Raw genomic sequence first — 16789 nt, 5'->3', positions numbered from 1 at the left:
CTACTGGGGATATGCCCGCAACCAAGGTACATGCCCTTGACCAGAATCGAACCCTTCAGTCCCCAAGCCGATGCTCTATCCATTGAGCCAAACTGGTCCCAGCTCTTTTTCTCCCTTTTGGAGCTTTAACCCAGGAGAATGGGTTCAGTGGGGCTGGAGAGGGAAAAGTGATGCGTATCTGTGAATGACTGAATGAACGAATGAGAACAGCGAACAGGATAATAACTTAGTGAAAACCAGAAGGAAAGCAGGGAAGGGCTCCTCTGTCTACCCCCTCAGCTCTGCAAGCGGCTCCCAGCCTCCAGGAGACCCCGGGCCAGGACTGCCTGGGAGTGGAGAGTGAAGGTGATGGCACCTGGCAGGACCCCCAGTCCTCAGGGAGCAGGAGGTGAGTTGGAGTCACTCTCCTGCCTCCTTTTCTAAGCCATCTTCAATCTTCCTCCCCAGCTCTTAAGATCCCTAGAGGCTTACTGCTGCCATTTGGCAGTCTAAATACTCTCATCGTGGCTGCTCCTTCCAATCTCTCTCCCACCAAAAGTCAAAACTCCAAATGGAAGATCAGAGTGGGTAGTGGAAAAGAAAAAAAGGAGAAGGAAGAGAAAGGAGAGAAACACTGATATGAGAGACATCTATTGGTCGAACCTCCAACTGAGGTATGTGCCCTTGACTAGGAACCAAACACACGATCCTTCAGGCAAGCAGGCCAGTACTCTAACCACTGAGCACACCTGTCAGGGCTCTTATTATCTTTTTAAGAGATAATACAAAAAGCTGAGTAGGAGGCAATCACACAGTGAGAAGAAAATTATTTCAGAACTTTGGCCAAATGTCAATCCACGCTGAACTGTCCTGCCTATTTTAAGTGTTCATCACCAAATAAGTACCCAATTAAAATGCACATGAAGCTTAAGTACTCATTTGCTATCAAAGTAGGAAATAAACATTTACGACCCATCTGTTATTCTGAGGAATGATCAGGCCCAAGACTCAGCACCTGATAGCCCGCTGCCTGCCAGACTGGCATCCTGGCTTCTGGCTGTCACTCAGGAGTTCCCAGTGCTTTCTGCACCTGCCGTGCCTGCACTCAGGTGCCATCGCACCACTGGAGGGTCTCCAAGCTCGGCTCCGGCTGCCAGCCTGGCACCTGCTTCCCTGCCACCGAGGCCAGCCCTCAGATTTCCTACTTCAACTCAAATCACAAAATTAATTCTGTGACATTTTTCTTATATGCTGGATTCCTGATGTGTTTTCATACCATACTTTCAACAAATGCTGCCTATACTCTGAATCTAATTTTACTCAAACCTCAATTTTGAATAAGAATGTTCTCTGCAGATGTTCTTATTAAACAGAGGGTGGGGGTAAAAGATATTAGAACCAGTCAGAGGATCTCTCTTTAATGCGCTTGAAAGACCTGGAAGAACACTGGAAAACAGAGAATTCAATATAATCGGAAGCATCTTTTTCTCTTCAGAAAAAAAAAGAAAGGAGGGCATTTGGTTAATTTTCTTACAGGAATTACAAGAATTGCTACCATTCTCCATTTTCAAGAATGTGGAGTTGCCGAGACCGGTTTGGCTCAATGGATAGAGCGTCGGCTTGGGGACTGAAGGGTCCCGGGTTCGATTCCGGTCAAGGGCATGTACCTTGGTTGCAGGCACATCCCCAGTGGGGGGTGTGCAAGAGGCAGCTGGTCGATGACTCTCTCTCTCATCGATGTTTCTAGCTCTCTATCTCTCTCCCTTCCTCTCTGTACAAAATCAATAAAATATATATTTTTTTTTTAAAAAAAAGAATGTGGAGTTAATTCTGGTAATTTTGCTATTCCTCTTCATTCATACCATTCATAATCAGGTCAGGGATGAAGAGTTCATTTCCCCTCAAAAGCTTTACAATCTGGGGGTGGAAGCGGGAAGTATCTGGAAGATGCTCTCTGAAATATGATTAAACCGGTAAAGAGCATAAGGAGGGCCATGGAGAAACCACAGCTGCTGGCTCTTCCGACTCCCGAGGAAATCCTAGGAAACACGCAGAGGGAGGACACCAGGGCTGAGAGGCCTGAAGTTCTACAAGCAGAGAAACCCCATTTAAACTGGGAAATCAGCTTTTTGTGAAAGTTACATCATTCTGTCCTTCCACAAAGATGACAAAAAGCCCTGCCAATTCAAAGCATTAGATTTATTTCTCTTATCCACAGTGCTTAAATGATGATGATGGCAGTAAACTCCAGGGTATATAGTATTTAAACTACAACAATAAAAATGACCCTTATTTCAAGTGCTCAAATAATTCACTATGAGTTTCTTGACTTCAAAGTTGAGATATAGACAGAAATTTATGCTAACCAACTTAAGGCTTAGGAAAAACACAAACCAACGTAATGGAAACATACTCTGACCATGATATAAAAAATGAGAAGCTGCCGAGACCGGTTTGGCTCAATGGATAGAGCGTAGCTTTGGGGACTGAAGGGTCCCGGGTTCGATTCTGGTCAAGGGCATGTACTTGGTTGTGGGCATATCCCTAGTAGGGGGTGTGCAAGAGGCAGCTGATTGATGACTCTCTCTCATCGATGTTTCTAACTCTCTATCTCTCTACCTTCCTCTCTGTACAAAATCAATAAAATATATTTAAAATAAAAAAAATAAATAAAAAAGAGAAGTTATCAGCAGATAGCTAAAAGCAAATTCACACACACACACACACACACACACACCCAGTATATATAAATTAAAACTTTCTCCCAAATAACTCTGTAACTCAGAGGTGGTGGCTGTCCAGCCTGCAGGCCAGAGAAGGCCCAGGAAATCATTTTGTCCAGCCCTGCCAAGGCATTAGGGATGAACTAATTAAATGTTTCACCAAATATAGCAGGCTAATTTTTAAGTTGATAATTTTGTATGGTCTAAATGGAACAATAAAAGAAAATGAAGACTTAAAGATAAAACAAATATCAGGTAAGTCAACAATGAGGAGGCAGCTTCAATTATTTGGGAACCCTGCTCTTGTAATTGGACAAAAAAGCTAAGATTTGAAACAGACTAAGTCACAGAATAAAGATAAAATTAAGCCCACACAATTTTGAGTAGATAATGAGCACAGATGACTAAGGAGAACAAAAGCTAATTTTAGCCTGCACCTAAAAGTCAAGAAGTAATAGACTAGAAGGCCTTTTAAAAATCTAAAATATAAACTGACATTAAAAGCAGTAACAGTAAACTTGATTTTATAGAAATTTTGTATTTCATAATCCCAATTATTCAGAACACAATTTAGAGCCAGTGAATAAGTAGATTGAAAAAACAAAATCTGATAAAATAAATGGATACCATTAAATCTATACCAATAAAAGGGTAATATGCTAATTAGACTGGAAAGACTGGATGACCTTCCTGACAAAACCGGGGGCATGGCTGGCCTGCAAACTGTCTGAAGCCCCTCGCCCAGGCTGTCCCCACCCACAGCGGGGTCCCCCACCCTGATCGAGAGAATGGCCAGCCTGCAAACCCCCCGTGGCCCCTCGCCTAGGCCAGCCCCATCCCTCAGTGGGGACCCCAACCCTGATCCGGGGTCCCCTTCAGGGCAGGCCAGCCGGCCCCCACCCGTGCACCAGGCCTCTATCCGATATAACAAAAGGGTAATATATTACAAATTGACCCTTCCGGCAGAATGACCAGAATTACCACTGGACCAGTCATATGAGGTGCACTGACCACCTCTCGGTCCTTTCCCGGCCCGGCCCCGCAGGCTCCTCCGATGGCCTGATGGCCACCTACGGGGGGGCGGGGCTGACGAGCAGTGGGAACAGCCCACCGCTCAGTCCCTCCCCTGGCTGTCAGGGCTATCACCGATGGAGGAGGAGGAATTGGGGGGGGTGAGTAGCAGCGGGTGGAGGAGGAGGAATTGGGGTGGGTGGCAGTGGAGGAGGAGGAATGGGGGGGGTGGCGGTGGGTGGAGAAGGAGGAATGGGGGGGTGGGTGGCGGTGGGTGGAGGAGGAGGAATGGGGTGGGTGGCGGTGGAGGAGGAGGAATGGGGTGGGTGGCGGTGGAGGAGGAGGAATGGGGGGGTGGCGGTGGGTGGAGGAGGAATGGGGGGGTGGCGGTGGGTGGAGGAGGAATGGGGGGGTGGCGGTGGGTGGAGGAGGAGGAATGGGGGGGTGGCGGTGGAGGAGGAGGAGGAATGGGGTGGGTGGCGGTGGGTAGAGGAGGAGGAATGGGGGGATGAGTGGCAGCGGGTGGAGGAGGAGGAATGGGGTGGGTGGAGAAGGAGGAATGGGGTGAGTGGCGGTGGAGGAGGAGGAGGAATGGGGGGTGGCGGTGGAGGAGGAGGAGGAATGGGGGGTGGCGGTGGAGGAGGAGGAATGGGGGGGTGGCGGCGGTGGAGGAGGAGGAATGGGGGGGGTGGCGGTGGGTGGAGGAGGAATGGGGGGTGGCGGTGGGTGGAGGAGGAGGAATGGGGGGAGTGGCGGTGAGTGGAGGAGGAGGAATGGGGTGGGTGGTGGCGGTGGAGGAGGAGGAATGGGGGGGTGGCGGTGGGTGGAGAAGGAGGAATGGGGGGGGTGGCGGTGGGTGGAGGAGGAGGAATGGGGGGGGTGGCGGTGGGTGGAGGAGGAGGAATTGGGGGGTGGCAGCGGGTGGAGGAGGAGGAATGGGGGGGGGGGTGGCGGTGGAGGAGGAGGAGGAATGGGGTGGGTGGCGGTGGGTGGAGAAGGAGGAATTGGGGGGGGTGAGTGGCAGCGGGTGGAGGAGGAGGAATGGGGTGGGTGTCGGCGGTGAGGGAGGAGGAATTGGGGGGGGGTGAGTGGCAGCGGGTGGAGGAGGAGGAATGGGGGGGTGGCGGTGGAGGAGGAGGAGGAATGGGGGGGTGGCGGCGGTGGAGGAGGAGGAATGGGGGTGGGTGGCGGTGGGTGGAGGAGGAGGAATGGGGGGGTGGCGGTGGAGGAGGAGGAGGAATGGGGGGGTGGGTGGCGGTGGGTGGAGGAGGAGGAATGGGGAGGGTGGCGGTGGGTGGAGGAGGAGGAATGGGGTGGGTGGCAGTGGAGGAGGAAGAATGGGGTGGGTGGCGGCAAGCTGCAGGCAGCCGGGCAAGATGGCCCAAGACCGGACCCACGCACGAATTTCATGCGCTGGGCCTCTAGTCACATTAGAGTAAAACTGAGTGCCTTCCATGTACCAGACACTTTTGCACTTATTATCTTGAAACGGTAAAAACAACTCTGTGAAGTACATGCTGTTTGATGGATGAGAAATCAAGGAGGAACCCGGTCTTGCCTAGGAACACAGCCACGGCAGAGTGGGGATTCAAATCCAGCGCTATTTCAGAGGCTCCACCTGCTTTCTCCACACAGTCCAATATTTCAGTTCTGCAAGCCAGACTCTCTGAGCATCCTAAAAGCATTTAATCACTACCTAAGTACTTTTATTTTCAGAAATATTAGCTGTTTTTATTCAGTTTTATGATCCACAGCAGATACCTGCTGCATAATACCGTTTCCCCGAAAATAAGACAGTGTCTTATATTAATTTTTTCTCCCAAAGTTGTGCTAGGTCTTATTTTCAGGGGATGTCTTATCTTTCCATACGCTAGGTCTTATTTTCGAATGATGTCTTATTTTGGGAAACATGGTAGAAGGAGGGAGTGACAATGTCAGCAAGGAACAACTAACATCAAGGAGAAAACACCAAAAATGACTGATATAAACCAATGAGAATCATGGAATTCGGCTATCCCCACCATCTTTAAAAAAAGCACGGCAGCCGAAACCGGTTTGGCTCAGTGGTAGAGCGTCGGCCTGCGAACTGAAAGGTCCCGGGTTCGATTCCGGTTAAGGGCATGTACCTTGGTTGTGGGCGCATCCCCGGTGGGGGGTGTGCAGGAGGCAGCTGGTCGATGTTTCTCTCTCATCAACGTTTCTAGCTCTCTACCTCTCTCCCTTCCTCTCTGTAAAAAGTCAATAAAATATATTTTTAAAAAATGTGTTAAAAAAAAAAGCATGACAACTATTGCTATTTAGATTAGGATAAATCAGAACCTCACTAACCTTGGTAAGGTTAATCTCTAGGCATGCACTCCATCACACGGAAGGTAGGCAAAACAACAGTGTAAACTGTATAGAATTGTTTTAAAACTAAATCAGGTAACAAAATGCTTAATACTATGCCTTGCATAGCGTTACTGCCCAATAAATGTTGGCTATTATTATATTTCATAATAAGTGAATTTATAGGCTACCTATTATTTGAAGGAAGAAAAATAAAATGCATATGTACACATTTTTCCATTTAAAATAGTTTGCTACTGAAAGACTTTAAAGAGTAACTTTTTGGAAAATTCACTTTTATAATATCCTTCCTCTGTTAAGTGGAGTAGTTAAGGTTAATTATATATATATATATATATATATATATATATATATATATATATATATATATATTTAAATATATTTAAATATATTTTTTATTGATTTTTTACAGAGAGGAAGAGAGAGGGATAGAGAGTTAGAAACATCGATGAGAGAGAATCATCGACCAGCTGCCTCTTGCACACCTCCTACTGGGGATGTGCCCGCAACCAATGTTGCTCTTGACTGGAATCGAACCTGGGACCTTTCAGTCCGCAGGCTGATGCTCTATCCACTGAGCCAAACCGGTTTCGGCTGTTAATTATATTCTTATCAGAGGCCTGGTACACAAGATTTGTGCACTCGGAGGGGGAGGGTGTCCTTGGGGGATGCCCGACTGACAGCTTAGTACCGCTCCCCAGCAGTCAGACATCCTTAGAGCTGCTGCGGAGGTGGAGGAGGCTCCTGCCACCATCACTGCACTGGCCAGCTGTGAGCCTGGCTTCTGGCTAAGTGGTGCTCCCCCTGTGAGAACGCACTGACCACCAGGGGGCAGCTTCTGCACTGAGTGCCTGCCCCCTGTTGGTCAGTGAACTTCATAGCAACTGGTTGTTCTGCAGTTCAGTCAATTTGCATATTATCCTTTTATTATATTGGATAAGGCAAATATGTATGGCCCTCCAGAAAACACATTAGGAATTCTAAGCTAACTTACAAATGTTTGAGTAACAACAATTGTGCTTTTTGCTCTGTTATTGAGTGACTCTCTTAATCATGTACTGGCTTTTGTTCACCCTACTCACATCAGATTATTATTTAAAGTATTACATGGCCTTTAATAATAAAAACACATCCATGAAGTTTTCTACTATGTGCCAAGTAGAAGACTGGGACCACAGACTTACCCTCAGGGAGCCTAGAGACTATGATCAAGATAAAAATCCTAGGCTCAGGGTAAGCTACTGTTACTGACATTTTTGTATTATTAGGTAATCCTTATGGTCTAAGTAGTATTTTCCTGTTTTCTAGATGAAGAGCAGAGACACACAGAAAGCAGAAAAGAAGTAAGAGACAAAGAAGAAACAGTTAAGTATCACTAAATATGCCAAGTGTTATGGAAAAAATACAGTATTTTAAAAACACAGAAGTAAGCAAATCATTTCGCCTAAGTCTAGGAAATTAGAAAATGCTCATGTGTTTTTACTTTAAAACCCAAGTAAAAATTCTATAAAGTATAACTACAGGAATTAAAACTTGTTAGGAAAATATTTATCAAAATATTTACAGACATTATTTCTGGGTAATGAGATTCTAGGTGGTTTTAACTCTCTTAACTTTGCTTCTTTTTAATCAACTTGCAGTATTTTAATAATTTAAACTATAAGTGAGAAAAATATTTAAATTAGATATTAATGCTCATCTAACTGTCAAACTTTTAAGTGCTAATACTTAGTGCATTCAAACATGGTATGCAATCAGCCCTCTTGCCTTGCTAATGGGTGTGCACATCAGCACAACTTTTCTGGAAAAATTTTTGGCATAAAAAAACCTTAAAGCATACTTATTATCTTGAATGATTACCTCTAGGAATCCATCCTAAGAACACAGAGGAAAAAAATATTTTACTGGGATAGTCAAGTTAAACATTACGATACTAAAATTTTGGCAAAAGAAACCCAAATGTTTAACTGAAACAGAAGAATGATTAAATGACAGGTTCTCAGGAAGAAAACATTTGAAATAGTCTTAGCGTATACTAAGAAGACCCTCTGTGTACATTATGAGGGGAACGGAAGGGGGGATACAAAGCTCTATAAAAAGTATTAATTCCAGCGATAGAAGAAAAAATATGTATCTTTTAAGAACCAAACGACCCAAGGAAGAGGATTCCATTATGTATTTTAAACCTCACAATGACACACATTTATTAACATGCACGGAGTTCCAGAGACCTTACCACTTGACTAAAAGAGACTCGGCCTTTGTTGGAACTCTCGCTCGGGCATTGATGTGAGGCCCATTAAGTTACTTAACCGCATTGTGTTTTGGTTTCCTCACAAGAAAAAGAAGAGTAATGAAGTAGTTTTTCATAGGAGGGTAGTAAGTATTAAACGCATGAATACAGGGGGAGCACGTCTTAGAACAATGAGCGGCAGAGTAAGTTATCAATATTAAACTACCATGGAGTAAACTAAGATCTAAGCTGAGGTCCGAGTAACAAGGCTGAGCCAGGCAAAAGGTGAGGGTAGCTAGGGGAAAATGTCCAAGCAAGCAGGGAGACCCTGGGATTTTCTACTTACTCCCTATACGATATGATAATTTCCTTAAAGGCAGAATGCTTTGAATGTTCCGAATGTGCTCCTGGGCTTTGCTTTAGGCTAGTTCACTGTGCATAAGACTTACTGTCATTTTTGTGACATAAAATCATACATACTAGGCTTTATGGGTGATTATACTCTATTTTCATTTTTAAAAAATATATCTTATTGATTTTTTACAGAGAGGAAGGGAGAGGGATAGAGAGTTGGAAACATTGATGAGAGAGAATCATTGATCAGCTGCCTCCTGCACACCCCTCACTGGGGATATGCCCACAGCCAAGGTACATGCCCTTGATGGGAATCGAACCTGGGACCTTTCAGTCCACAGGCCAACGCTCTATCCACTGAGCCAAACCGGTTAGGGCTATTTTCATTTTAATATAGTAAAACAATCCTCTGTCAAAGAGAAAAACCATACTGAGTGAAAAAGTAAATATATTTTGGGATGAAATAGATTAAAAAAACAAAACAACATTCTCAAGTGTTGATCATTTCTCTGAACTGTCAATAATGAAATAGCAACGATTATGTTTTTGATGAATCTCACATTATAGCTTTTTAAGGCATGAGATTTTATATGTTGTAGGTCCATGAAGCCTATTAACACTTAAAACACAGGAAGAGCCTGGCTGGAGTGGCTCAGTGGTTGAGCGCAGACCTGTGAGCCAGGTCAGGGCACATGCCAGGCTTTGGGCTTGAGCCCGTGTGTGGGGTGTGCAGAAGGCAGCCGATTAATGATTCTCTCTCATCATTGATGATTCTCTCTCTCCCTCCCTCTTCCTTCCTCTCTGAAATCAATAAAAATATATATTTTTAAAAACCATGAAGATTTTTTTTTTTAGAAACTCTGATACATTTGAGATCCAACCCTAGAATCCCAATATTTTTTATTTAAATTCGGAATCGTGATTTAATAAATTCTTCTTTACTGACCTTGTTACTTAATATTACTCTTTCCGAGCACTATATCCCCCAAAACTACCTTCACCACCTTAATCACCCACTCCTCCCATCTTAATGCTCTAGACACACTAGGCCACCCTCTCACTCCCTGCTTCCCTGCCAAGGTCCCTTGACTCACAGTACAGATTCATTTAGAATGACTCCCATCCAGCTCTACCTACAGGCAAACCTCATTTTATTGTGCTTCTCACAAATGCTGCGTTTTTGTTTTGTTTTACAAATTGAAAGCAAGACCCTCCACTAGCAAAAAAAAAAAAAAAAAAAAAAATTCCTTTATTGTAGTAGTCTAGACCAGCAATATCTCCAAGGTATGCAAAGGTAGGTCCTAGCATACTAGCATTCTACCTGTGAGGCCAGGCATGCACCTTCCCCAGTACCTGAACTGACTTCTTCCCTCCTGTCACAGAGAACATCTGACGTGGCATTGTGTTCTGTTCGTAATCTCCTTTCATAGGTCAGGGCCCTTTCATAGCACAGAGACTTGATACTAAATAATTATTTGCCGAGGGAACAGTTTATCAGTCTCAAAGAACAATGACTGCAGGTTGGTTTTCAATCCTCGATTCTAATACCCAAAGAATAAAAACCCTACTTCACAACTTGTTTCCTTAAAACTGCAATGAAAGTAGAATTCTTCTGGATTTACATACAAGAACGATGAAAAACATGACAGATATAAAATGGCATAAAAAGATATAAAATGATAGCAGCACTTTCACACCTGTTACAGAAAATAAAATTAAATGCAGGAACTATTGTGGGCTGCTAGCATGAAGACAAGGTAACCTAATTGTAGAATGAAAACATTAAAAAACAAACAAACATTTTTCATTAAACACTTGGGGTCCAATTTGGCAGATGTAATCCATGAAAGCAGAGTTCCAGAGAAGCCATTAATATAAAGTAGGATATCTTTATTAGTATGTTTATTAAAACAAAAATGTAGTAAAAGGAAGTGACTAGTAAAAACTCTCATCAGCGTACAAACACTCCAAGTTTCTGCTTCCTATCCTTTAATGTTTTCCATTATAATAAAATAGTTTCATTAGACCTTTCATTATAACATTGCGGGCTAAAAATATTGGCTTCTTTTTTGTTGTGTTTTTTTTGCTTAAAAGTGCATTTTATTTTGCTTATAGTATGGAGTACTTTTGTGATGACCAGATGCTAGAGGCCGAATTGTAACTTACTTTGAAAAGTAAAACCTGTTCTTAAATGAAGTAAAAACACACAATTAAGCATTCTGAATTATAGTCAGTTACTGGACCATTCTGATGTCTTTGGGGTATCTTCAAGTAGACAGATTTAGGCAACTTAAAATAAGAATGCCAAATTGGAAGAAAAGAGATGAAGCAAGAGAGAGGCCACATCTGAAATAAGCCTCGGCCTCGATGATCAAAATAAGATAATTTCACAAATATTTGGTTCCGCTATTTTTATATTCAAATATTAAATAACACCAATATTTAAAATGACTACTAAAACTGATTGCATGTGCAAGTGGCCAACGGAAGTCATACCCACTGAACCCTAAATATACTGAGTTTAAAAAGGTAAAACATATATTGTTACTTCTTGTGGTTTTGGAGAAATCCAAAAAAATATGTATGAGGTCCTTCCACTGTTTTCTATTCGAAAAAATAGGATGAAATAAGTGAAGAAATGCAGAACTTCTCCAAATTCCTAGATGTAGAGTGCTTAGCACCAAGTATTTTTGCATCCATTCTAAGATGATTTAAAAAGACAAAACAAAAAGGGGGGGGGGGGGGGGGATTGGGATCTGGATCAAGGAGGGCCTCGTGGGCCAGGGGGATATCCCAATTCGGTCTTGCAACCAATAGGAAAAGTCCCCCTAAATCTGAATTAGCATTTCACCTCTCGATCACAATACCCGGAGCACACAAATCGGGATTGTTACTGTTTTCCCAAAAGGCCAGAACCCCAGACAGAGTAAGGCTGTTTTTTTTTTTGTTTTGTTTGTTTTTAAGGAATTTAAAGGGGGTTTAGGAGGAGACCGTTTAGGGAAGAAAAGTGGGATTCAGGTCTTCAAGTTGTGTGTGTGACACGTCTTTGTGTGGAGTTCACCCTGAGAACCAGCGCAGTAAAATGAGCGCTGGGGGTGGAAATTGGCTGAACTGCAGGGGCCTCACCGGAGGGTCGCGAGGGGCGAGGGGTCCCGGCCGGCGCGGGCCGTTTGGGTGCGGGATGGAGGGTGCGGGGCGGAGGGTCCTGAAGGCGAGGGGCTGGGGCCGGGAGCCGGGGGCCTCCCGCACCCGCGCGCGGGGCTGGCCGTTTCCAGGGGGCGCCGCTCCCTCCATGTCCGGCGGCCGAGCCCGGGGCGGCCGGAGCGGCCGGGGCCCTAGGCCGCGGGCGGAGACCCGCCTCCCTCGTCCCCGACCCCGCGGGGGGCGCCGCCGGCGGGAGGATGCGCTCCGCCATTCCCTCTCCCGGCCCGGGGCCGGGGCCCGCGGCGCTCCGACTCCCCCTCCGGCGTCCGCCCCGCTGGACCTACGGTCCCATCCCCGCCGCCCCTCACCCCGCCATCCCGGCTTCCCGGCCCCGCTCCCGGGGCAGCCCGCCGCCGCGGCCCTCCGCCCCTTCCCGGCCACAGACCTGCGGACCGCTCCCCGGATGGGATGGCCGCCGCGCGAGAGGCGGCGACCGGTGCGGGGCCGCGGCGACGGCGGCGCCCCCGGCCCCTCGGCCCCGCTCCGCCCGCTCCGCGTTCCCGGCCCCTCGGCCCGCGCCCCCGGCGGCCCCGCTCCCCGCAGCGCGCGGCCCGGCCCCGGCGTCGCTCTACCTACTTGCAGCGTCTGCTCAGCGGCCATCACGGCGCGTCCCGGGCGAGGGCAGCCCGGGGCCTCGGGCGGCCGCTCTCGCCTCCGCCCTGGGCCGCCGCGGCCGCCGCTAGGGCGCGGGGCGAGCGGGAGGCGCCCTCATGGCCGCCGGCTCCTCGCCGGCCCGGCCCGGCGCGCGCTGCTCGGCGGCCGCACGGACCGGCTCCCTCCGCGCCGCCCGCTCCGCGACCGCCCGCCGCCGCCGCCGCCGCCGCCGCCGCCGCTTCCTCCGCCCCTTCCCTTCCCGCCGCTCCCGCTCCGCCGCCCGCCCGGGAGGGAGCGCGGCCGGCGAACCAGCACCTGCTGCTGGAGATCACCGCGAACTGAAACAGGAAACCCGGCCGCGGGGAAAACCCGGGAGGCGTGGAGCGGGCGAGGGGAGCTGCCGGGACCTGTCCGCCCGACCCGGCCCGGCCCCGCCGCCGGGGCTGCCCGCCGGCCCGGCCTCCGCCCCCCGCGCCCCTGCCCGGGTCCCCACCTCCCCGGCCGGGTCCAGGGGGCGCCCGCCCGGCAGGAACACGCATCTTCCCCCGGGCGGCCCGGGAAGTCGGGGATCTGACTTCTCAGGGCCAGTTCCCCGGCCTCGTTCTCTTATTTTCCATATTATCCATAAACCGTGATGGGGAAGACCCACGGCCATCGGCCATCGTTAGCAAGACCAGGCAGGGAATTTTTAAACCCATGGAGCTGCTAGGATTGCTTCCCGGGAAAACAAGGACTTGTTTCAGTTAGGAAGCTGGCCTGGTTGGAAATGGCACTATGTCAAAAATCGAGTTTTAAACCTGGGGAATACATCCAGATCTCTTTGGGGAGGTTGGGAAGGAGACAGCCTTTCCACACTGGCTCCTGAGCTGCGAGGGTGAAAAGCAATGGGAACAGCTTGTGTGAACGGTACGACCTCCAGCACGATTCAGGTCAGCATTTTTCAGAAATGCTCCAGGACGGGAATTCACAGGCCTGTGGGATTGTCACCCAGGCGCCTCACTGCTAGCCCGGGACAGGATGCAGCCCCTTTTAGAGTGAAAGGGAAGGGGACTTCTGTGGATTGCACCCCTACTGTGTGCCACACACTAGGGAGCCTGGTCTAACTGCCTTTTCTCATTTAAGGTTCGCCACAGCCATGTGGTAGGATCCCCTCTATCAGCCAGAAAACAGAGGTTGGGAGAATTTCCCCCACATGACACACAGCTTGAATATGAAGGATTCAGATCTGTTTGCATCCAGAGCACATATTTGTTTCACTGGAACAGAAATCGTGCCTTTGATAACACTTTATCCCCTTCAAGAGAATTATTTCTTGCCTCTCTGAATTGTTTTCCATGGGGCATGTATGGTTTAAGCCTGGACTAGTTAATTGTAGTGATATCCACGATGCTTATTGTGGCTCACATTTTGTATTTTCTAGTTTAATGTCCTCTAAAAGAAAAGAAATCTGCCTGGATGGAGCAGCACAGAGGTCCTCACCTATTTGGCTGGCTTCTGTTGCTCTTTAGCTATTGATGATGGGGTCCCAGCTGAGAGCGCTCACTAGCTGGTGTGGGCGGGCACTCTAACACCCCTGAGATGAAAGGGGAGCCTCTCACTGAGCCTGCTTCCCACTTCAGTGGGAGGTAGTAGATGATACAGCTGGCTCGTAGTCTTTTTGAGCACAGAAAAGCCCTCTGGTCCCCATTTTTGGTCCCATCTTTAAGACCCTTAGGAAGTCTGGCAACCTGCTCTCTGCAGCCAGGTTTCTTGTTTTTATTGGCAGGAAGGGAAGATTACTTTGGAAAAGCATCTCCTATTACTGAGCCAAACCCTCAGAAGTCTCTTGAGCACCACTAGGGAGGGGTGGGGACTTAGAAAGCCTGCGTGGCTGACAGCAGTAAGTGGTGGCATCATTGGCATGATTTTTTAAAAGCCAGGGAATTCCCCTACTTCACAATGTCCACCCATGCAATCAACTGTATTTCCCTCAATGGACTCAACTAAATTCCACTCAATATTGATTAAGCATAGCTATAGATTAAGGCACTGTATTAGGTCCTTTAGAAGTAAGAGACTGGATAAGTATTATAACTGCTAACATTTAGCGAATGCCTACCATGTTCCAGGCAGTATGCTAAGCACTTTTCATGTGTTCTCATACAATTCCCACAAAACCCCCATGAGAGAATAGCTATCACAATGTCCATTTTACAGGTGAAAAAACAAAAACAGACCCAAAATACAGTCAGTAACAATACATGGATTGACATGTAGGCAGTCTGACTCTAGAATCAGGAACCTTCTGTGAATAAGGTACTGCCCTTTATGACCTTCCTCTGTCTTTGGGGAGATGGAAACAGGAAACTTAAAAGAAAACAAGATACTTTACAAGTGTTCAATGTGTGTCTGGGTAATAAATGCAACGAAGGTTCAGAGGACAGAGGAATCTCTTTAGGTTGGAGTGGTTGGGGAGTCTGCATAGAAGATAACTCTGCGCCGAAACCGGTTTGGCTCAGTGGTAGAGCTTTAGTCTGCAGACTGAAAGGTCCCAGGTTCCATTCTGGTCAAGGGCATGTACCTTGGTTGCAGGCACATTCCCAGTAGGGGGTGTGCAGGAGGCAATCGATGTTTCTAACTTTCTACTCATCTCCCTTTCTCTCTGTTAAAAATCAATCCATATATATATATATATATATATATATATATATATATATATATTTTTTTTTTTTTTTTTTTTTAAAGAAGAAGATGACTCTGATTTCAAAAAGGGGCATGCAAGCTAGAAACTGTTGAGGAATCATGTTTTGCTAAGCAGAGAGTATAAGGAAGGGCATATCAGTGGGATGACATGAAGCAAGAGAGAGTGTCAGGGAAAACTGAAGATAAACTTTCAGTGTCTAATAGCAAAACCTCATAATAGAAATCAGCCAAGTATGGCCCATTTGCTATTACCAATTCTGGAGAGCCAATCTGCATTTGAGTTATAAAGGCTAGTCTGGACCTTGCATTGTGACTGATTTGCACATAATTTAAAACTTTGAGTGGCTATGACTCCATAACAGGCAAAACCTTGAGCAGCTGGTTTGAAAGCAAATGCTTTGGAATGGACAGGTTGGGGACAGGGGGTGGGAGGGAAAGGGGGGCATTTCTTTCTAAAATATAACTCCTAGGTAGATCCTCACACACCTAGATTCACATCTGAACCTTAAACAACAGGGTTTCAGGTGCCCACCACATCTCATCTGGATGCCTCCACCTGGACCTTCTAATTGCCCAGCCACCTTACCTATGACCTCAAGGGTCACCCTCAGGTTCAAAACCAGTACACACCCCAGCACCTACTTCCACCTCCATGGACTTTCCTAGTGGCATCCTTAGAAGTTTTCTCATAAAAAGTGTGTGAACCCAGTGTCTACCCTTGGGGATACAAGGTAATTATTTTTCTTGTTCTCATGTCTCCTGCCTCTACCATTTTTGCCAAAACACTTACCGTAGTTGAAACGATGTCAGAAATCCCTTGCAAGCACCTTCACCTCCAGCTCTTTGGCCAGCACTTGGTTTCCTCTGAAGAGCTTCACCCAAACAGCCAGGTGACTCCTGTGATTTTTATTCACAGTTTCTCTTAGGTCTTTCAGAGAAGTTCCGGTTATTCTAGCGGTCTATGAAATGTAAAGTTTCCTTAGTATCATTACCCTAAACAACCATTTCCCAAGCACATGATCTTCATAAGACAGATACAAAGGCATACAACTCATTCTTGACCATGTGCTGCAGTGACTGGGTAGAGTTTCTCTTTAAAACTGAGTTCTTAGGGAAAGGAAACTAAAGGGCACGAGATACGAGCTGTTGACCAATCCCAGAGCTACTTTCTTTTGATGAGTTGCCACAAGATCCCAGACTAGCAGCATGACTCCTTTTCAGCGTTTGTGGGAGGCCACCAGTGAGCCAGAACAGCAAGATTTTCAATATGCTGTGCTGGACGGTCCAGAACTGGGTTTTCTACCTGAACCAGACAGCAGGGCTGCTCTGCTCTCACCACATTTGACCAACAGAGGAATTTTGAAAAAAGAAGCAATAATAGAATGAAAATGCTCCTAAGGTGGCACTTTGCCATCTTGATAAGGACAGCACCTGTCAGTGCAGTTCACTCTGCCCAGGAAGTTTTGAAATTTTCATTTCAACACATAATTTCAGGCGTACCTCTGCAATCACCTATTATTTCAAAAGGAAGCTGGTATATAGAATTACACATGTACAAAATCTAGATAGTTGGAAACAGAATTATAGAATTTCCAGGGTAGAGTGCATTTTACACTAAAAGCTATGTCTCAAGAATATTAATTGCAGCATTATTTGCAAA

General features: G+C 46.7%; 1 protein-coding gene across 2 annotated transcripts in view; it reads right to left on the bottom strand.

Moving 5' to 3' along the window:
• Positions 1-12668, bottom strand: part of ZC3H12C (zinc finger CCCH-type containing 12C) — a 62488-nt gene extending 49820 nt beyond the window's left edge. For both annotated transcript variants that reach the window (XM_036428295.2, XM_036428294.2), the window contains exon 1: positions 12430-12668. Coding sequence is in view for 1 of the 2 variants with exons in the window: in XM_036428294.2 (XP_036284187.1) it covers positions 12430-12453 (24 nt within the window). In the remaining variant the exon portion in view is untranslated. The remainder of the gene's footprint in view (positions 1-12429) is intronic.
• Positions 12669-16789: the final 4121 nt, after the last annotated feature.

The sequence above is a fragment of the Pipistrellus kuhlii genome, unplaced genomic scaffold, assembly GCF_014108245.1.
Source record: "Pipistrellus kuhlii isolate mPipKuh1 unplaced genomic scaffold, mPipKuh1.p scaffold_m20_p_9, whole genome shotgun sequence".
NCBI classification, from domain to species: domain Eukaryota; kingdom Metazoa; phylum Chordata; class Mammalia; order Chiroptera; family Vespertilionidae; genus Pipistrellus; species Pipistrellus kuhlii.
The sequence above is the reverse complement of the archived record's forward strand: the minus strand, read 5'-3'. Positions and strand labels throughout refer to the sequence as shown.